Source organism: Myiozetetes cayanensis, unplaced genomic scaffold (genome assembly GCF_022539395.1).
Source record: "Myiozetetes cayanensis isolate MyiCay16 unplaced genomic scaffold, myiCay2020 scf19, whole genome shotgun sequence".
NCBI lineage: Eukaryota > Metazoa > Chordata > Aves > Passeriformes > Tyrannidae > Myiozetetes > Myiozetetes cayanensis.
The window spans coordinates 14,282,617-14,304,650 of NW_026087400.1; the positions used below are offsets into that span (position 1 = coordinate 14,282,617).

General features: G+C 44.6%; 1 protein-coding gene across 5 annotated transcripts in view; it reads right to left on the bottom strand.

The window, feature by feature from the left end:
- NCOA6 (nuclear receptor coactivator 6) overlaps nt 1-20,797 on the bottom strand; it is a 44,349-nt gene extending 23,552 nt beyond the window's left edge. For 2 of the 5 annotated variants that reach the window (XM_050313462.1, XM_050313464.1), the window contains exons 1-8: nt 20,728-20,796; nt 14,189-14,291; nt 8,842-8,993; nt 8,465-8,738; nt 5,690-5,845; nt 5,015-5,137; nt 3,484-3,612; nt 1,030-1,842 (exon numbers count right to left, since the gene is read on the bottom strand). In XM_050313462.1, coding sequence (XP_050169419.1) covers nt 1,030-1,842; nt 3,484-3,612; nt 5,015-5,137; nt 5,690-5,845; nt 8,465-8,699 — 1,456 coding nt within the window. In that variant the 5' untranslated portion in view covers nt 8,700-8,738; nt 8,842-8,993; nt 14,189-14,291; nt 20,728-20,796. Of the gene's footprint in view, nt 1-1,029; nt 1,843-3,483; nt 3,613-5,014; nt 5,138-5,689; nt 5,846-8,464; nt 8,739-8,841; nt 8,994-14,188; nt 14,292-20,727 lie in introns of all 5 variants that reach the window. The other 3 variants (XM_050313461.1, XM_050313463.1, XM_050313465.1) reach the window with 3 other exon arrangements.
- Nucleotides 20,798-22,034: the final 1,237 nt, after the last annotated feature.

Below are 22,034 nucleotides of genomic sequence, written 5' to 3' on the forward strand. Positions count from 1 at the left end.
CCGATCAGCACACCAAGAAACAGCTGTTCCTTACAGGTTTGGGGCAGATTTCAGACACAGAGCATGAGAATGCAAGAGACTAGAACATATTTAGGTATGTGTAGGTGGACAAAGAATAAGTACACAAAGAAATGATTTCAATGGCTTAAGCAAGAGCTTGTGCATGGGGCCTGGTAGCAGGCAGCCAAGAGAAAGGTGAACAAATGAGAGAGCAGAGAGAAGCACGATAAGTCTGCACAGAACTACAAGAGGCTCAAGGGGAAAAAAAACCCACAGAAGAGATTCTGGGACCAAACAAAGAAACTCCTTCACTGTTAGAGAAGAACTCTAGAATTAGTAAGGAAAAGATGCGTGTTGGTTTGAAAAGAAAACTAAAGACAATACAGCCAAAGGAGAAGTTAAAACATCCTTTAACCTCTTAATTTCTGAGCAGGGAGCATAACAGCATGGCAATAATAGCTCTTTCCTCTTTAAATGGGAAGAAACTGATGACAAATAAAGACAGGGTCAAGAAGGGACATCCAAGCTTAGAAAGGAAGATGCAAAACAACACCTCAGTTCTGTAGTAGAATATGTAAATGGTGACAGGGAAAGCTGAAGAGAGAAAGAAAATGTTTGGTTGCTTCCATTACACTCTCTCTCAAAAAAAAAATCCTTCCTCTTGCCCTTAAAAAAGAACAACACCAAAACAAAACCAAACCCCTCCACCATCTCTGAAACATCCTAAGCTCGCTTAAAGGCAACAGGAGAACTGTCAAGCAGATGACTGTCAGTAATGACCAGTAACAACTGTACACAGCAACTCCACTCTGCAGGGGCCCAGAGCCTATCCTGATCCTGTAACACTGCAGGACACAGACAGGGAGGAGAACCCAAGTGACACTGGTGCTAATTCACCCACACTCACTTCACACTCCATCTGTGCCTTTATTCTGTCTTCTACAGGATCTTTTCAGAACTAACAGCAACCTTAGTTCTAGACATTTTATTTTTCTTTTTAAAATAAATTAAAGTCTCAATACTTCTTACCTCCTAAACCAGGGTGTAAACCTTGTGGACCTTGGTTTTGCTGCTGCATCACCATGAAGTTGGGGGGTACATTCCCCTGTTGCACCATAGGATTACGACTAGGAGAAGTGACAGGCTGCTGGAATCCCTGGGGAAGTGTGCTACTCTGGGGAGGCCTTGGTCCCAGCTGCTGCTGCGTCTGGTTAACGGTTGGAGATGAGGCAGGAGATCCCTGCTGGAAGGAGGAGGGGGAGGAAGCAGGAGACTTGTTGGTCAGGTGGGGTTGTTGTAGTGGCGTAGGAACCCGCGAGGGCCCTCCCTGAAGGCTTTTCATTTGAGGAGCAGTAAACTGGCCAGGATTGCTCATTTGGGGAAAGTTTGAGTGAGCCTGGGAAGCTTGCTGGCTTCCAAAAGGATATGGAGGTGGAGGATGAGTAGGAGTTTGTACTGTTGCTAGAGATGGTCTTGCTTGAAGTTGCTGCTGCATTTGTCCAGGCAATGGGGCCTTTTTCCAACCCTGGTTTACTGTCAATGTACCCAATGCTCCCTGAGTTGGAGGAGGCTGAAGTGTTCCAGAAGGAAGCTGGTTCCAGCCAGGGGGAACTGGAACCTGTGCTGGTGAAGTGAATGAAGGTCGAATACCCTGCTGTGGCTGCTGATGTGGCTGGGGAGGACGATTCTGCAACTGCTGCTGCTGTAGCTGCTGAAAGTTGGCTGAATTCATCTGCCTGTTTACAGGAACTGACTGCATTGAATGGAGCTGGGGAGCTAAAGATCCTGATGGATGATTTTGCTGCTGGATATTTAGCCCAGATAAGAGTGGGTCCATTGCATCTATTAAAATAGCAAAGAAAAGCAAAAAAAATAACCTACTGTAGACAAAACCCATCCCCAAACAAGGCTAAATTGCTTGCTTGCATTTGCTTACTCTTCATAAAAATTTACACTCCAGTTTCCAATTTCTCCAACAGACAATGCTCTAGTTTCTAAAATGTCTGGGAGTCCTGGGAAGACAAGTCTTATCAACTTATACCCTCTAAAATACAGCACGACAGTTCCACAGTGCTTGTTGCTGCAGTCTAATGTGAGCCTTCTACACATTCAGAACTGTAGAATCACAGAATATCTCAAGCTAGAAGGGACCCAAAAGGACCACTGAGTCTGACTCCCCACTCCTGATAGGACCACCTAGAATTACCCACAGGACTAAGAGTATTCTCCAGACACTCCCTGAGCTCTGGCAGGCTGCTGCTGTGACTGCTTCCCTGGGGAGCCTGTTCCAGGGACTGACCACTCTCTGGGCAAGGAACATTTTCTTAATGTCTCATCTGAACTTCCAGTGATGCACCTTCATTCCATCTCCTTGTCTCCCATCACTGGTCCCCAGAGAGGAGATCAGTCCCTGCCTGCACTGCCCCCTGTGACGAAGGTGCAGACTTTGATGGGGTCACCCCTCAGCTTCTCTTCTCTGAGCTCAATGGGCCAAGGGGCCTCAGCTGCTCCTCCTAAGTCCTGCCCTCAAACCCTTTTCCTATCCTGGACCTCTCCTCTGGATGCACTCGAGCCCTCTGATGTCCTTCATGAGCTGAGGTGCCCAAACTGACCCCAGGACTTGCGATGAGGCTGCCCCAGAGCAGAGCGGGACAGGCCCCCTTCATCCAGCCAGCGATGCTGGGCCTGGTGCCCCCCAGGACAGGGCTGGCCCTTGGGGCTGCCAGGGCACTGCTGGCTCCTGTGCCAGTTGCCCTTTAGCCCAAACCACCCTTCCCCAGAGCAGCTCTCCAGCTTCTTGGTCCTCCAGTTTGTACGTATAATTCACTTGTTAGGGCTATTCCTAAGAGCTAAAAAATTAAGGTAGTATAATAAACTAATATTCCCAGAATACTCAAAACATTTATGCTATCTGTAAGAATAAAGAACAAAGAACTCTACAGAAGTTGGCAAGTACTGCCACCATTTTATGGAGGGACACGTAATAACCCATCCCTTTTTTCTGTAGTCCCAAAATGCAAATAAGCTGCACTACCAGAATTGTGAAGAACAAAGCCTAAATATTCACACCCTCCAGATTCCCAATCCTAAAACTTGTAGTCTACCTACTCCTCCTGAAAAGCATTTGTGCTCAGTTTGGGGCATTTGCTTCCTACCAGAAACATTCCTGCCTCATTGAACCAATCCTTTTCTTACCTTTAGCTAAAGATAAAGCTCAGTCACAACAGTTCAACTGGAAAAATACCACTGCCACTGCTCAACACAAAACACCAAGCAAGCTAGTGACTTATTAGGCATCCAAATTATTTGAAAAGTTTTAGCAAGTTAATGGGGGTAGAGAGGGTTCCACAGAAAGCATCTCCCAGAAGGGCAGAGAAAATGCTCCAGGACAATTCTGAGCAGGAGCACATGCTCAAGCCTGTGGGCTGAAGAATAAAAACACAAGAACATTTTCAGGTCAGTACTATGACTAAGTTTTACCACCTGGCTGTGAGGAAGGCCGAGGTGTTCGTGGCTGCAGCTCAGCACTAGCACCACTTGCCACCATAGAGGAGGGCACATTTCCAGTCTGGGACATCATGACAGCTGTAGCATTGCTCATTCTTATTAAACCTTAAAAAATAAACATAGAAATTATCAAGTCTTGCAGTTTTTATGTAGAGAAGATTTTTAGATTTTTTTCTTTAAAAAAAAAAAATTTTTTAAAAAAATTTGTCAATAAAACATTTAGACTTCAAGAATTGTTTGTCTGAAATAACCTGAGGACAGACCTCTCTGTCGAAAAGCTCAGATTCTCTGATATCAAACAAACAAGTTCAGGTCATGCTGAAGCTTTAACACCAAACCTTTAAAAAGGATATAAAAGGAAACACTACTGAAATAATGTGAGCCTGACTTGCCACTGAAGTCATCAAGTCACAAGACTGTATCAAAGTTATAGATGTAACTCAGACTTTTTGCAAAATCTGAAACTAGAAAATAACTGAGATCTTGCAAGAGATAAAAAAATTCAATGTTTCACTTCCACAGACTGCTATTTTATAAAATGACTGATATTGTTGCCCTGTTATTGCTGTTATATTTATACTGTTTGGCTTACAGACAGAAAATGAAGATCATGATTGACACAGCAGAGAGTAGAGCCCTTCTTCAAATGTTTTACGTTCTTTGTTAAGTATAATGATTTCACTACCATTTAATCAGGTTTCTACAGAGTTGCAATGTTCTTTCCATTCCTTCTCATCAACAGCCACAAATGCATTTTACATAAACTGACCAAAAATGCTCCTGTTTTTTTTTTTAAATTGCTTTATATCCTATTAACTAAAATATTAATTAGCCCTATTAGTCACTTATTAAAATAATTTATACAGTAGCTTTCTTTGTAAAAACTCTTTGTAAAACCTGAATTCTGTAGTTAAAAATTCCTTATGCATATACAATGCTATAAAATGTGGAGTTCAATGAAACTACATCTCTCCAAAAAATTCCTTCCCTATGACTGGATCTCAAAAGTTTATTAGAAAATAAAAAGAGAGAGTAGCAGTGACAGTGTCCTGTCCTTCCCATAATTCTAATGGATTTATTATTGTACACTGAATAAATGCTTATGCTCGTTTCCATGAAGGGAGCTGAATAGAACAGCGAGACTTTCGTGCACTTTCTCTACACTGGACTCATCTGCTTAACAGGCCTTATGAACAAAACCACCAATCAACCAAACCAACAAAACTCCAAACCACCAAACCATAGAAAAAAAACCCCAACAACCCCCCAAAAAAACAATTGGCCCCACCAAAATCACTCCAATGTCTGTGGGACAAAATGCAGCCAACAATTTAGTTTACATAATGCAGGACACGGTTCGACAGTACAAAACAAGAACACAGATGAATTAAAATGGCAAGTAGAATTCTGCAGACAATAGTTGCTATAACCAGTGAAATGTCACGATTAGCTCAGTAACAAGCTGCTAAGCGTATAAAGCTCCACAGATCCACCCTGAGGGATTTACCTTGCCCCCCTTGCATGGCAAAGCCCGTTTCCATCCGCACGGCGCTGCTCGCTCCCAGCGGCCCGTTGATCCGGACATCCTGGCTTCTGCTCTGAGACAGAGCCAAGTTGATGGCACCTTCCCCTGTAAGTAATGCACAGGTTGGGTGAGCAGAATGAGACAGAAAAGCAAAATACAGACATTTGCAGATGGCCATTTAAGAAATGTCAAGGATGGAAGAACAGACTTCACCTATTTGTCAGGACATGCATCACACTGCCCTTCTGGATTTCAGTTTTAGGAAGAGCAAACGCCATGACAACCACCTGTCCTCGGTTTTATTCCAAGGGTGCTCTTGGAAAATTGTCCAGAATGGATGTTTTAACAGTGAAATCCACTGAAAACTTGTTTTAAAGAAAGCCTCATATGAAACAACAGGGAAAGAAAATCAGTGCACATTTTGCCAACCAACACTCAAAAAACCATTTTTCAGGTGATTTCCTGACACCCAGAGGATTTTCAGCTTTCATTTTTATTATTATTAAATTTTTTTTCTTGGAGAAATAAAAGTCTTGAGCTATCTTTTCACTGACACCAAAGGAGGAACTTGGAAGTTTTGAAACATTAACCAAGTACTCAAAACTGCTGTTGAGCCTACTTAAATTTTAGCTTTGGAAGCAAATTCGTGCAAAATACCTTCAATCTGAACTGAGAGAATGCCCAGGTCTCGAAGCTGTTGGTTGTTATTCTGAGCCAGGATTCGCAGCCGCTCGGCAGCTTCCCGGGGAATATTGAAGGTGACACGGACACTGTTCCAAGGCTCTATTTTTTGCACTTTTAACTTGTTGGATTCTTAACAGAAAAACAAACAGGGTCAGTGCAAAGGCAGTTTTCAAATACATATGATGAAATAACTTGCCGGAAGAGATGAAAACACTGAAACACTGGCTTTGAAAATTGCTAGTGGTTAGTCTCGGGCAGAGGAGATTTCTCCTGCACAGATACACTTGACCAATGCCGACAAAACACTTCAGTGATTCTCTAAATATTAGCAATAAAAAAACTAACCAAATAATACCCAATGCAATAGCCAACATAATCACTTGGTAGTATTACTCAAAAATTGAAATATTCTGTGGATAAACTAGTTTGGAAAGATGAGAAAATATCCACTAAAACAGATTTCATATAATAACATGTATTAGTTTTGGGTTGGAAGGGACCTTAAAGCTCATCTTGTCCCACCCCCTGCCATGGGCAGGGACACCTTCCACCAGCCCAGGTTACTCCAAGCCCTGTCCAACCTGGCCTTGGACACTTCCAGGGATGGGGCAGCCACAGCTGCTCTGGGCAACCTGTGCCAGGGCCTGCCCACCCTCACAGGGAAGAATTCCTTCCCAATATCCCATCTAACCCTGCCCTCTGGCAGTAGGAAAGCCACTCCCCCTTGTCCTATCCCTCCAGGCTCTTTTCCTAAGTCCCTCTCCAGCTCTCCTGGAGCCCTTTAGGCCCTGCAAGGGGCTCTCAGGTCTCCTGGATCCTTCTCTTCTCCAGGTGAACACCCCCAGCTCTCCCAGCCTGGCTCCAGAGCAGAGGGGCTCCAGCCCAGTGGTACAGAAAATCTGTTCATGAACCAGATGGATGTGGGATAAAAACTGACTACAGGAAATTGAAACCCTAGAAATATTTGCTCTACAAATGCTTGTGCAACCATCTTTTTTTTTTTTTTTTACAAGACCACTGCCAACAGTCTTAGCAGTATTTCATTAATTTCTACCATATTATTTAGGTTTTTGAGTATATTAAATCCACTGCCAAAAAGCATATTAAAATCATGCAAAATATGTAGCTGCAGGTTTTCTGAAAACCTGTTCTACATACCAGTGTTTCTACACAGATCAGTAGTTTTCAAAGTAACAGCAAAAAGGTTGGGCAGTCATGTTGGATGTATTATCCAAAGGGATACCCACCCTTGATTGCTACAAAATGCATTTAAGGAAAATTAAAATATACTCCTAATAAAGGACTATAAGCTTCCAGTTTCAAGTTTTCTGAAAAGAAAGCCCCTCTGAAAACCGAAAGCATTGGCCAAATTTTCATCTGCCAGTTCTTCCACTGTAACATCAGATTTACTAGAAGTTTGCTGACACCTTTAGATTCTAAAGAACATGTTGGTTCAGAATACCAAAACCTCATTCCTATTTAGAAGTCTCTTGATCTTCACTAATTCACCAAGCCCTTCTGCTGCTACAGTAATAATGGCCAATAATAATAATGTTAGTTACTAAAACCACATTCAGCATATCCTGTTTTGCTCTGAAGAGTTTAAATCATTTGTCACATGGGTAATTTTCAAATTAATTTGACATTGATTTTAAAACTTTCCTTTCTCAGCTGAGGTCTGACTCATGTTTATTAATCCTGGCACTAATATTTACAACAAACTCAGCATGCAACTCTGTGCAGCTCCCAATTAAAGTCATTTACATTCAAAAAACTACACAATTCATCTACAGTATTAACACACATCCCTTCACAACAGTAACTACCTATCAGTTTATATCTCCTTCCAATTGTTTGAAAGATACAGCTCAAAACAGTGGTATTTCTTCACAGTATTTTTATCTTATCCCAGTTTTTCTATCTTCCTGAGCAACAACAGCAAGGACCCCACAACTGCTGCCAGCTGACTGTATGGACAAAATGGAAAGAACAAAGTGGCAAAGAAATTGAGTTTGGTTATTCAGAAGTAATGGGTTATTTTTCTGAAAAGGTATTTGACATTGTTGAAAACAAGACTACCTGACTGAGCAGCTATCAGTAGTCAGCTTACAGCCCTTTGCAAAGATGCTCAGACAGTGGACAGATGTCTTTTGCCAGATCTAGACGTGCTGGTAAAAGATGTCCCAAAAAGCCTGTTATCACTAACTTGCTACCAAGCTGATTCCAGAGCTGGGGGGCACTAAGGGATATGTGAGAGCATTGCACGTCCCCCATCAGGAAAAAATCAGTCAGGTAGGTTAGGTCAGAGTAGCAGCAAAAGGGCACTTATGTCCTCAACCAACTCAGGTACTCGAGAATGAACCCATTCTCAGATGAACTGCAGTGGTTTAAATTAGATGGTTTGGGCAGTAAAACTCTGTATGGACAAGTCTGGTTTCCTTTTCATATAACACAGCCATGTGTAATGGAAGGAAATGAAAGAGAACAAAACCAAGTAAAATACAGGAACTGAAGAGGAATGAATGAACTTGCTAACCAGACCAGTTTTGAACAACAAAACAACTGCAGACACTTGTAGTCTGCACTTCTGAAAAGAACAACTCCCAAATTCACTAAGAATAATCCCAACAAATCTCATTACAAACTAAGTAACTCCAACCCAATATAATCTATCTATTTGTGCAAGTACCATGACTCCATAAATAAGTATTTTGAGGACAGCTGGAAGATGACAAGAAGGTACATTACCCATGTGTAAAAGGCCAGGCACATTCTCCAGAATGGTATCCAGCTTCTGCTCAAAGTCTCTGTCACCTATATTTCCTTTGAAAGCTACAAAGATTGTGGAATCCCCAGGAGCAGCCTCCTGTTTCAATTCATCTTCCTCCAGTCCTGAATCAAAATCCACTTCTAAGTCTTCCATAGCTGAGGAGTACAAGGAGGCATATGTATCTTTTAAGTTAGGCAGATCATCCAAAACCATTGTTCCAACAATGGGAGCCCATCAGATGTCAACATGATGCTTGGAAAGGAAAAAAAGAATTATAATAAGTATAATAATAATTGTGTGAAGACATTAACAACTGCTTTCAATGGCACACACAACCACTGACAGAAAAACCTACCAGGTGACCCCATGCTGGGCTCTCTGAGACAAACTGAGCGAGGTTGAAAATGGTGGTCATGGCAGCATCCAAATTGTTCCTCCACAGGAACGACGAGAAGCGTTTCCTGACAGAATCCTGCTGCACGTGACTTGAGACGTATTCCAGTTGATCTAAATGACAGTCAGGAAGAAAGGAGGGTAAAGGAAAAAAAAAACAGAGGAAAATGAATTACATTTCTCCCCATTTCACAGAGGGGACAAGCAAGCACCCAGTACCAACGCTGCAGTGCCCAACTGCCTGGGAACAGCAACACTCCAAGCAATAGTTTAATTATAGAAACACAGGAAGAACCACCGAATTTAGAGACTGCAGGTGCAGTAAGTGTGAAGTTGTAGGACAGTCACAGCACGTTTTACCAAGAGAAATGTACCATTTGACAAATACTTCACTCATGCTCAGAGAAATCTCAGGCACGTTATGCCTACTTTCTAAAAGTTTGTAAAGAGTTAGGTATTTTCAGCTGCTTTTGCACATTACAACCTGAAATCTGCTCCCCCTGTGGCAGCACACAACTATCCTATGCCCCCATATCAGGCTTGGATGAATTCAGTAAGTCAAGTCCCACACCTGATGGTTTTTACTTTATAAAATGTCTAGACCTCGCAATAAATTTTGACATTATGATGGGAAACTAAGCTGTTACGTGTACAGAAGTACAGTTATGGTAAGTTATCCCCAAACCTACAGTGGACACCACTAATGTTTAGTTAAGATACACATTTCCTCCTTCCATCACAGGCCATTCTAAGGGCTATGGCACTTCCTTTTCCAGGTGAGACATCTGCTCTAACACTCAACACTCTGCAGATACTGCTAAAAGATTGAAACCCTCTACACCAACAGCCAAAGCTGATGCCAAATCCAAAAAAAAGGGACCTGCTCCTGACCACCACTGTCAAAACTGAACCCGCTCATCAGCCAGGACGGTCAAGACCTCGTAATTCCAAAGCTGTGGGTACTCAGCACAACCCACCCACGAGGTTTAGTCTGGAATAACATACCTTGAATAGGATATAGACTGGGGTTTTGGCAGAGGTTCAGGTTCCCAACATAAATTGAAACCATAGCTTTGAGATTAAAGGTGAGATGCAGATGCTGACAGCCTTTTCTAATAAAAAAATCTAACAATGTTAGACAGGCTCAGATTCAGCACTATGCTGTTTGCACACACACATAATATGGCTGAAGGGACAATATTAAAAAAAGTAAAAATCAAGGACTTGGAAGTGACAAAATCTCCTCATCTTTTGGTCAGGGTTCTATGCACATACTCACTGTTATTTTTCTCCCTTGCAATCCTCCTTACACCAGGCAGGCCAACAGCACTAAGGCATAATCCCAGATTTTACATGGAGTTACCCTCTCATCCTGCAGCACCAGCCCTCATCCTCACAGGACTCAAACCTCAGATTAAAAACAGAGCTAATTTTGTGTCACAAGCTCTTTTGCAATCCTGTAACAGAAATTAAGTAAAAATGTTCACTGATCTATTTTCATACTGCTTTCATATGCTATTATTCTCATGGAAATTTTAAAGATGGGCAACAGAGATATAAATTTTAAAAATTCATTATCAGACAGACAAATCTTTTTTTTTTTTCTCCCAGACTCCTTTCTGTCAGCTCTGTATCTAAATTACAGCTCTGAGTGTCTGCCACCTCCATCAAGCCAAACCCTCAGTTTCATGTCAAGTGCCCAGAAAATGAGAATCACAATTAATAGGAATCTCTGAAAAGTTGTTTCAATTGATTTTCACACATAATTTCTCGAACAGGAAACTTCCTTATCCAAGCTGGCTTTGCACCAAGCAGGAGAGCATTTCTCCTTCTGCATTCCTACACCTTTCATTCTACATCCACTGACTCCAGGGAGAGAGGAGCTGGGAATCCTAAACAAGCAGCCTTTTAATGATCAAGCACAGCCATTCTGTGCAAGGAATGCATCCTGTGAAATACAAGCACTATGTTTTTAAGAAAACTGCACAGAACATTACTCATCTAAAAATCTTGAGTAAGTTTTTCAGGGAGAGAAATCTCAGCTCAGTATACAGGCTCTTATGTGTCAAAAAAGCAGTTACTTGGAGGTGATAGGGTGTTGCACCTGCAGCAAGAAACACGAGTATGTTTGACAATCCCTAATACCAAAGAAATAAAGAGTTTATCTACAAGAACATAAACATTTCCAATCTTTTTTTCGAATGGAAGTGTCTGAAGTCTCCATCTTCTCTGTGAAAGTGCAGAAGACTCCCAGACTGCTTAAATCATGGCTTTACAGAATCCATGAAAATGCTGCAGCTTAGACCAGATTTCATCAACCTCACCTCAACGTACCAAAATCTGACACGACCTGTTGAAATTATGGTCCTTCATAAACACTATTAGAATAGAGTTTGCCAAATCCCCGAGGACCACAGGCTTTGTTTCATGGACTCAGAGAATCACAGGACTGCAGGGATATCATGAGTTAAGGAAATAAACCAAGACTGAGTTTTAAATTGTACCTTCTGGATCAGAACACGTAGCTACAGCTCCTTTGGTATTTTTTCCTTCACATTACACTCCTCAAGGATCTCTGCTACATCCATCTGCCCTCTCTTCCTCTGAAACACATGAATTTAGTCCGTCCCTATATTCAGGTACCATTTACCTCAAGTATGACAGGAGAAAGCAGTGATTTTCAACATCTTCAGGCAGCACATGGCACGACATCCATCTCGGAGTAAATGAATCCCAGCTGCGCTCCTTGTCCTAACAAATTCTGTAATCTCCTGGTTATAGGGTTTACTTCCATAAATCCTGAGCCAGTACGTGATCATAATTAGCACGTACCTTCCCTCAACACTTTTCCACATAAATACAAAAAGCTTTCAGCATGAGCACACCCAGGTAAAACTCTGGTCATTCAACAGTCCCTGTAAACTAGAACTCCCAGGGGGTCATGGAGGGTCTCTGATGAGTAAGAACCACACCTGAACTGATCTGCATCACCACAGCACACTTCAGGAACTCAAGCATTCATGCTCACACGGCAGCACAAAAATGTCTCAGACCATCATCCTCCTTCAGAGAGCACACACGGCCTCCTTCCTGTCCCTGCACCTGCTCCTTTACAGTTTCCAAATTAGCATTTCTCATTATACAATTGTTTCTGGAAACTCAGAGCAAGTCCAGTGCTACCACATGGCAACCATCTACTCAGAAACCTGGTCTGGGACCAGCTACTGCAGCATAACAAGTGTTATGGCACTTAAGAAGTTGGTCTTATTCAGTACAGCCTAACTACTAAAAATATCTAACTGAAGTAAGGGGGGGGATAAATAGCCAAATAACAGACAAATAGCCAAAATGCACCTGCAGTATTGTTTGGGGTAGGGAGTGGCCCTCGAAGACCAGAGTGCACAACATGAAGATGCAGGGCACAGCTTGGGCTGCTGGAGCCTGGAGCTCCCAGGTACACTCAGCATGTGGATAAAACCATTGACCCACTAAAAACTGCAAAACGGAGACTCTCCAGAGGAAGAATTCTTGTAGGATACAGAGATGCCACAGTCAAATCCTGGGCTGATGGACAGCTGGGTCCCACGCACACCACAGGAAGCCCCGAAGGCAGTTTGTCCCCCACCATCAGTCTGATATCAACAGGCCACCTGCACAACAATCCCAGCACACACGGCTGGGCAAGGCTTGGAAAATCCCATCCAGTCCCCAGGAGAGATGGGATTAGAGGGAAATCTGAAACGGCCCGTTGTCACTAACTGGGGAGCAGCTGAGCACTGGAAAGCCAGGAGGCTCTGGAGTGCCAGGACCACCAGATGGAAGTGCTGGTCTCTGGGGTGAAAAAACCACAAAAAAAACCCCAGAAAAACACAAACAACTGATATATTGGTATTCTCATCCCAAGATTCACTCAAAATTATCCAAACTTATGTCAATTTGTGTCTTAAACAGAACTTGAAATCTCTTGCCTTGATTTCTCCTCCATATTGCACTACACAAAGCACACAAACCAAACTAACACTCTGTCAGATGACCTGTCCCGCAGTCTACTGATTTACAAGCTGTTTATACGTATTCAAAATAAACACTTTCACAACTGATGTCATACCAGAACATGCACTCTTACAACAAAAATGTGTAGGGGAGCCCAATTAAATAAAAAGCTCTAAAATCTTGCTCTATGCTCCTGACAGTACTCTTCCAAGAGACTGGGAAAGGTGAGAGCAGAAGGAAGGATGGACTAAAGCCCTTCAGTAGCAGATGGCACAAGTTAGCACTGAACAGGGCCCTCATCCCCACAATGACCATTATTTAAAGCTGCAACAAGGAAGAGGAAGAAATGAGGAGAATCCAGAACTGACAGTGAGAAGAAAAAGTCCTGGATAGCAGTAGCAAAAAAACCTCCAAAGGATATTTGTTTCTGCCTTCACTTGAAAAGGGTTTTCACACAACTTATTAGGAAAAAAAAAAATCAGGAAAACAGCATGTGTTGGATAATACACTTGGATGTTTTATGGTTCCTTTGTTTTAGGTGCCACTGAGAAAAATATGTAAAGGTTTTCATGATGGGGGCAAAGGAGGTTCAGCATTGCCAGAATACTGCTGAGAGGATGGCTTTCAATCCATAACATGTACTTACACAGTCACACGGGCTATGTTTAAAGTACCTATAAAACCCAGAAACACTGATCATAACACTGTTTCTATTGGAGATTTGTTCACATTACCCTCCAACAACTGTTTCATTTGTTGCCAGCATAGTGATCTGTTAAATTGTTGAATCTGAACAAGGAATAAACCTAGATACCCATAACCATTCCATGACACAAAGATTAAAATGACATCATTGTTTCTGGCAAAGATAGACTTCTAAACAAAATAAAAAGACTTTTAAACAAATTCTAGGCCAATGTCATTTTGTCACACAAGGAGATTAAATAAGGCTAAGAATCACTGGTATAATATAAAAGAATACCTAAAAATAAATTAACAAAAATTATTAAACATGTAGTAAAATTTCCTCTGAAACAACTTAGCCAGAGGTAGTTCCTGTAATTTGAATTTCAAACTTTGGTAATAAAGAGGGATAACACCACAAATGCACCTCAGTTGTTCTCTTTGGGAGGAAGGTCTGGGAACAGCCACAAACCTGATGGCAAATGTCCCTAACCCTGCATGGCAGACTGGGAAGTCAGCTCTGGAAGCAGCTCAGCCCTGCAGTGAAGACAAGGGCCCAACAGTGGCACAGGTGAGGGAGAATGTATAAGAACAAGAAGTATTCAGATGCATCACATGCTTATTTTACCTACCAAAACAAATTCCACAACTTTAGTATTTTGTGGTGTGAAACAGGTCTTCAGGTAATTCCAGACTGGCAAACATGGTTAAACAGCAACTCCCAAAAATGCAATCCTGAAAGAAAACCATCACATTTCATCAGACAATGATGCAAAACAACAAAACCACTAAATATAATGGTGAATACCTCTGGTTTTAATATGCAGTTTTGCACCAAATCAAACTCTCTCCTCAGTAATGTAAAAAGCACATGTTACTATGTCTGGATTGTAACAGCAAAACCTGAGGATCTCAAAAACTCAGCCTTTCATTATAGGCAGAAAATGGAATACTCCCTTTGACTGGAAATAACATTATATAATACAGGGCAAGTTTTATCTAGAATAATGTATTTATTTCTTAAGGCAAACACATCTAGATCAAATAATCTTCAGAAAAGAGAAACCAGTCCAACCAGGACGCCCCTGAGCTCACCCTGAGCAGGTGCCTGAAGCAGCTCAGGATAAGCTCATTGCAGAAGCACCTTCTGAGCCCACCCAACCACCTCAGACAGAGACTGTTAGTGCAGATGAGTCCATCCCAGGAACCTCCTCCTGGTCAGGGGCTCCTCGAGCTGCACTCGAGCCTCCCCAGGGAATAACAGCAGTAAAGCCCATGGCTCCAGTGACAACAAACCCCTGCCCCTCACACCGACGGGGTCTGTAGGGACAGCCCCATGCTGGTTTGCAAGCACATTTTCTGCTTCCGTGCCTGCCTGGGCATCAGTGGGGAAGGGGACGGCCCAAAAACAAACAGGGGAGGCAGAAAAGGGGAAACTCATAAAGACAAAGGAGAAATTTGCCATCTTCTATCCAGACAACAAAGCAAAATTGCTTTAAAAGCCCTATTGTGCCATAGCCTTTGCACTTCTGCCAACCCAGCAACTTGGAGGGAAGAGGATTTACATTAAATGAGATCATATATGCTTTGCAGCACTTTGAATAGTCATCTAACACTTTCGAACCTCTGATATCTTCTTGTATTTCTAAAAAATCACTGTAATTCATGAACTATAGCACCAAACTGAAGATCCAAGTGGCCAAATCACAACCTGTTTCCAGCTGCCCAAACACCATGACCAGATACAAAGCTGATGAGCAAAACCAAAATCTGAAATGGGAAATTTTAATATCATTTGCTGTGTAATCCAAAGCTAAAAAAGCTTTTCATGTTCTACAGCAGATACTCCATTATTTCTATTTTTCACCCTTTTTATAAAACAATGTTCACAGACTATTTGAGATGGTCTAAAATTGAGTCACATAACTAACTGGTTGGTTAGCTCCAAAGCCGTGCCAAGACAGGAAAGGTCAGGCCTTGTCAAAGCTGTTTTTAAGGAGGCCTCTGAGGTGCAGCAGCCAGTCCCCACGCAGAGCACCCTCACCTTTGGCTGAAAGGTGGGGAACTGGAGGGAAAAAAAATCATCTGAACTCCTTGGTGAAAGGAACTGAGGGGCTTTTGTTTCTCCAGTTCTCCCTTCTGACTCATTACAGCAGGATATGAAATGCTCTGTGGACACCCAACAGCTCCAGAGAAGAGGGACTGGGAGAGACCAGCTGCCTTAGCAAGAGACAGTGAGAAACTGAGGACGGTCAGCCTGGGCTATGGGAAGAAAAATATTTAACTGCTGCTGTCTCCATTCCCACTGTGCACTTGGGATGAGATCAAATTTGGTACAGGAAAACACCCAATCAATACTGGATCATTAATTCCAACTTTCATTACATTAAGTTACCTGACTTAACAGTAAGAGACCTGGAGATTGAGTGCACACCTTAGCAGACCCCAAGGAATCCATAAAAACAGTTCTGTGAAGCATTCCAGTTACAGGAAGACTTTTGTTTAGCGTTAATGATTTTCCAAACACCAAGAAAACAAAACATGTCAGTCTCCAGGAAGGCAGGCTTCATTCACTCACGCTGACACACTACCGCACTCCCGTAGCCCTCAAGCATAAAACATCTAAAGCCAAATGTTTTCCACAAGGAGAAAATTACAGCTTGTTATAACATATATCACCTTTTGCAGTGATATCCTGATGTACTCTGACAGCAGGTTTAATGAAACATCCGTTTGTTAAAGTTTCATGAGGTTTGTTGAAAGCCCTCGACTCATGCCAAGCTGCAATGGACACGTCTCAGCTGAGATACCAGTTTTTCTTCCAACAGAATTTGACTGCTGAGACCCTCAGGACTGCTCTCAAAAGCAAGGTGATAACTCCAGAACTAGCCTCAAACACAGCTAATTTAGCCACATAGAAATTCCCACTTTGAGCAGCCAGGATACCAAACAAGGCAGCTGCCAGTCTTTTCCTAAGGCACAGGTTAAGTGGGAATCAGCTATTCTCTTGGAAGCTGCAGTCTACACAGCATATTTGGTCAATTAATTCCCATTAGTGGAGTTACTAATTTCTCATATTAGAGGATATTTCCATTTGGAAGAAACACACCATCACTTGCACCAGATGCAGTACCTAACTGTCCACAAAGATCCATCACCACTATCAGCACACAAAATGAGATGATAATTAAAATCAGGAGTATCTTGACAAGACTGTATTTTATCCTGCCTTCCAAAGTTATGAAAAATGCCTTTTCAAGTAGAAATCTGTTCACTTTTTATTTAAAGTTGGATTTAACCACCGCCAGACCTTTCTGGGCTGACAGACCCCATAGGTGCTCCTTTATCACCAAATTCTCACTGAACTCCATAAACACCGATACAACCAGCCCATCACCAGTACTGGACTAAGGTTTGACTGAAAACTGCACCTCCTGTTTACTGCAACGTTATTCCTTCTTACATCTAATAAATGTCTAGGAAATCTCACTGAAGTTTTTAAAATTCTGAAATTATTTAAAGGATGAAGAAAGGATTGAAGCTAAAACAAAGAGCTTAAACATAATTCCTTTGATATGAGACACTCAATACCAAGGAGACATTTCCCTTTCAAAAAAATAATCTTCTTCTAACAGAAGCAGGTATAGCTTTGGTTAAAGTCAAGACTGTGATGAAAGTTTCCTGACTGTATAAAAACTTGCAGTTTATTTTGTGCTGCTCTGGGCTTTTGGAGGAATCAAATTTCAAAAGTGCTATTTATTGTCACTACTGCTATTAAGAACCACGTAATCAGCTTCCAGTGAAACGCAGATACAACGGAACTGGAGAGCAGGATGGGAAGAGCACTCCCAAAAAACCCTTCGAAGGAACACTGGTCTTTAAGGTCCCTTCCAACCCAAACCATTCTGGGATGCTACGAATGCAGAACACATAGGCTTAACTCAGTCTCTGTAAGCATCACACAGAAACCACGATGAGAAACACAATCTCACCCCAGCTGCATTGTCTTGGCAGGTCATTTTATTTTTAAAAGAATAAAAATTGTAAAATTAAAATGATTCACATAGGACTTGGAGAATTCAATAGCATCCATCTCTTGGTGGGAATAACTAGGTGATTCCCCTTCATGTATCAAAACTGAAGTTTGGGCTTTAGTAACTCATACGTAACTCAGCATAGGCAACTTTCCTATCCCAAATTATAAGTTTACACAAAGACAAATTTATTTAGACAAGGCATAATTCATCTCCTGTACTTTTCCATTTTCAAATAAATCCAGTCCAAACACCTATACTGGGCTATGCTTCAGGACACTCATTCAAGCTGCAGAAACAGGCAACTGGCCTCTCAGTTCCAGGAAGATGATAGCTCTCACAAGCTGGGGAGTCCCCTGCATGCCTCCCTCCTTCACTCCAGCTCCCAAACCAGCAGCACTGTGACACACACTGCTTGCCTTTCTTCTTCCCCAAATGCATAAAAAGGGTTATTTACTATGTCACAACCTCAGGGCTGCCACATATACATGACAAATTCAGTCCTTGTTTCTATTTTCAGTTATGACAACTGCAATTTTTGAGGTGCCAGTCAGCTAGATGTTCCACTGGATTCCCAATGCCCAATGGACTGAGAAAAATCCCTGGCTCCTGGACCTCTGGAAAACTTCCACTATTATCCTTCTGTGCAATCCAAAGATTAGATGAATTTTCAACTCCAGCAGCATCAGTCTAATTAGCCAGGACACAAGACAATCTGAGTTTCCTTCATCATCTCAAGCCAAACCTCCAGTTCTCCATGTGGACAACTTAGGACCACTCTGACTATGTGGCTGAAACACTCACTTATCTGCAACAGGTGGCTCCTGCTGAAGAAGATCAGTGACCCCCTCTGGAGGGGACAGCAGTGTCTGTAACAGCATCAAGAGAAGACACAAAATATCCACGGCTCCAGTAAAGCAAAGGTGAGCTGCTCCTGTGGCTAGTGGAAATGGAGAGGCTCACCTGGAGATGGAAAACCCTCACCTAGAGCCTGAAAAAGCATCTTCCCTGCGTCAGCTCTGTGTCATCTGGGATTATTTCTCCTTCCACTGCTGGCCCTTACCTTTTTCCAGCCCTACACATTCTCTCTCATCTATTTTGCTGTAGCAGCACATTAAGGAAAAAGTTTATGCTTGAACCCAGTTTTTGCAGTACCGAGGGTGCTGCTCAGTGCTCTGCACACCACCAGCCTCCTGCTCCCTTGCACACTGCCTGCACCGCAGCGTTTGTGTTTCTCAACAGAGACCACATGATTTGGAAACAGACACCCCCATTTCACCATTCCCAAAGCAATCAAACTGTTACAGCCACCTGAACTCCTCCAAACCTTTGCCACTGGTAAACCTGTTAAAAGTCAGTGGATCTGTGTAACTGGGTTGTAACTCCAGCTTCCACACAAAAGCAATCACTGTGGTATTAGAAAATCAAAATATACTGCAACTGTTTAAAGGTTTAGTTATCATGTTGAAACATTTAGCATCTCCCACAAAGGCAGGAACCTTTGTCAGGATCATATTCAAACAGTACAAAGAGTGGCATTACAGCTGTGGAGCAGAATTTACCCCCACACCCTGTATTTTCTTAAGCCACTGAAAAATGGAAACACCAACACCTGGAGATGCACGGGTGGAGCTGGAGTGCTCTGGCTTCCCTGCACACAGTTGTTTCTTATTTTAAGGAAGCACCTATTTTTTCACTAGAAAAGTGTAAAACCACTGTATCATTTGGAAGCCTGTTGTAAAAAACTCCTCCCTCCAAGTCCTACAGAAGAACAGCCTTTCCAGAGACACCGGCTGGAGACCACTGCCGGGAGATTCTCCAGCCAAAATCCAAAGGGAACGTCCTTCTGTGGGTTTAAAACACTAAAATGTCATTTCTCAGCAGAAGACAGGTCTGAGTGCACCCTCCCCAGTTCTGATTTCATTTTTTCTCACGGGAGAGCCTGGGCACAGCATTACTGTGAAACATTTCCTCGTAAAGCCGGTTAACTTTCCAGGGAGGCCACATGGCTCAATGGATATTTAAAGAGCACACAAATCCCTAGCAGACACCTTGATGCCTTGCTGCAGGCACTTCATGCAGTGCCCAGGCTGGCAGATCTGGCCATTTTGAAAATGTGCCTTGAGACCTTTGTTTCTTTCTCCACAAGATGCATAGAAAAGCTGGGGACTGTTTGCTGTAACTGGAAAAGAGCAGCTAAATCCAAAAGTTGTGGTTATTACACTTGGTAACCTTTTGGAAAATGCCAGATTTGTTCTCTCTCAGATTTGTTTTCACACACACACACATAAATACATATATATATAATGGAAATACTGAAACGTGGTTTAGCTAAAGAACGAGACAGAACAAGACAGAAAGGCTAAAATGCACAATAATTATAAACCCAACAAGAGGCATTGTCTTTTATGTAATAAAATGCCAGTGAGAATGGTTTTAGTAAGGTTTTCAATCAGGGGAATGAGCACACATGTGTCTACCAGGAGGCTGAGGAGTCATGGAAAGACAAAGCTCATGAAGCTCTAACCCGCTGCCAGCTTACAGACCCACAGAAAAGCTCTCTCCTTCCATTCCCCAAAGCAGTTGGAAGAAATCTGATCATTCTGAGATCTCCTATAGAAATGCAGACACCAAACAGGGGATGAGTGAAGAGTCTTTCTCTGTTACAAGAGGTACCGAGGAATTCGAACAAAAGCGAAACGTCAACGCGGCCCGGCTGACACAAAGGCCGGGGCTGAGGGACCGGCACCGGGACAGCCGCCGGGGCTGACAGCGCTGCCGGCTCGGACACGCTCCGTCCCGGGGCCGGTGGGCCGGGCCGAGCCCGCGGGCTCCCAGCGCCGGCGGAGCGGGGCCGGCCCAGCCCCAGCCCCGGCCGGGCGGGCTGCAGGCCCCGGGCTGGGCCCCGCTGACAGGCTCCTGCCGAACGCCCCGGCACACGCGGCACCCCGGCCCGGCGCTGCATGGCGGTGTCGCGGGCCCCGCACCGCTCCGCGCCCCTTCGGCCGCCGCCGCGCTGCAGGCTCGGCCTGCGCCGCACCCGGGCAGGGCCGGGCCGGCCCGGCCCCGCCGCCCCGCCCCGCCGACCCCGCGCCCCCCGCGCCCCCGCGCCGCGACCCCCGCCCGCCCTCCCTCACCTGGGCCCGCCGCCGCCGCCGGGGGCGCGCGCGGGGCCGCGGGGGCGCGCGGGGCGGGGGTCGCGCGCGGCCCGGGACTCCAGCGCCGCTCCGCCGCCTGCGCCGCGCACGTGACCCGCGCGCGCCTGCGCCCGAGCGCGCGGGGCCCGGCGGGAGGGGGGGCCTGAGGGGAGCCCCGACAGCTCCGGCACCGCTCCGAGGGGACCCCCGACAGCACCACCGGGACCCTCCGAGGGGACCCCCGATACCACCACCGGGACCCTCCGAGGGGACCCCCGACAGCACCACCGGGACCCTCCGACGGGACCCCCGACAGCACCACCGGGACCCTCCGAGGGGACCCCCGATAGCACCACCGGGACCCTCCGAGGGGACCCCCGACAGCTCCGGCACCGCTCCCAGGGGACCCCCGACAGCACCACCGGGACCCTCCGAGGGGACCCCCGACAGCACCACCGGGACCCTCCGAGGGGACCCCCGACAGCTCCGGCACCGCTCCCAGGGGACCCCCGACAGCACCGGGACCCTCGAGGGACCCCGACAGCACCACCGGCACCCTCCGAGGGGACCCCCGACAGCTCCGGCACCGCTCCGAGGGGACCCCCGACAGCACCACCGGGACCCTCCGACGGGACCCCCGACAGCACCGGCACCACTCCCAGGGGACCCCCGGCACCGGCACCGCCGGGACGGGCCCGAGGGGATCCCCGGCACCACCACCGAGATCGGCACCGGGACCTGCCGAGGGGACCCCCGGCACCGCGCGCACCACGGGAGAGCCCCCGGGCCCAGTGTCCCCCGCGAGGGGACCGGGGGCGGCGGCTGCTTCTGGGAACGGAGACAGTCTTTCCAGGGTGAAGTTTAAGGAAAAGTAATAGTTAAGGCTCTTATAGGAAATTTCCAGGAAATTAGGTTTTTAATTCGGAGGAATTTTAGTTCAGAACATTTCGTCCCAAGGTTTCACACCCTGTGAATATCAGTGAATTATACTTTCGTTTTACTACGGGGAGATGGGGAAAAAGCCAGAGGGACCTGGTACAAACTCAGCAAAGGCCAAAAAGCTGAATTTTAATTAAAAGTCCATTTTTCTGATTAATGAACAGGCCCAAGGGCCCACAGTCCCCACAGCTGTGGGGTGATGGTCAATCCCTACAAAGGCCCCTCAGCACACAGGGGTTCACAGCTGAGGGGATCCCCACAGGACACACAGCCCCCTGCTTTCTCTCATCCTACAACCTTTTTTATGAGAAATGATCAACTCATATAAAAAGAAGTGTCTGGTTTGCTGCCTGTCATTGCTGGGAGCA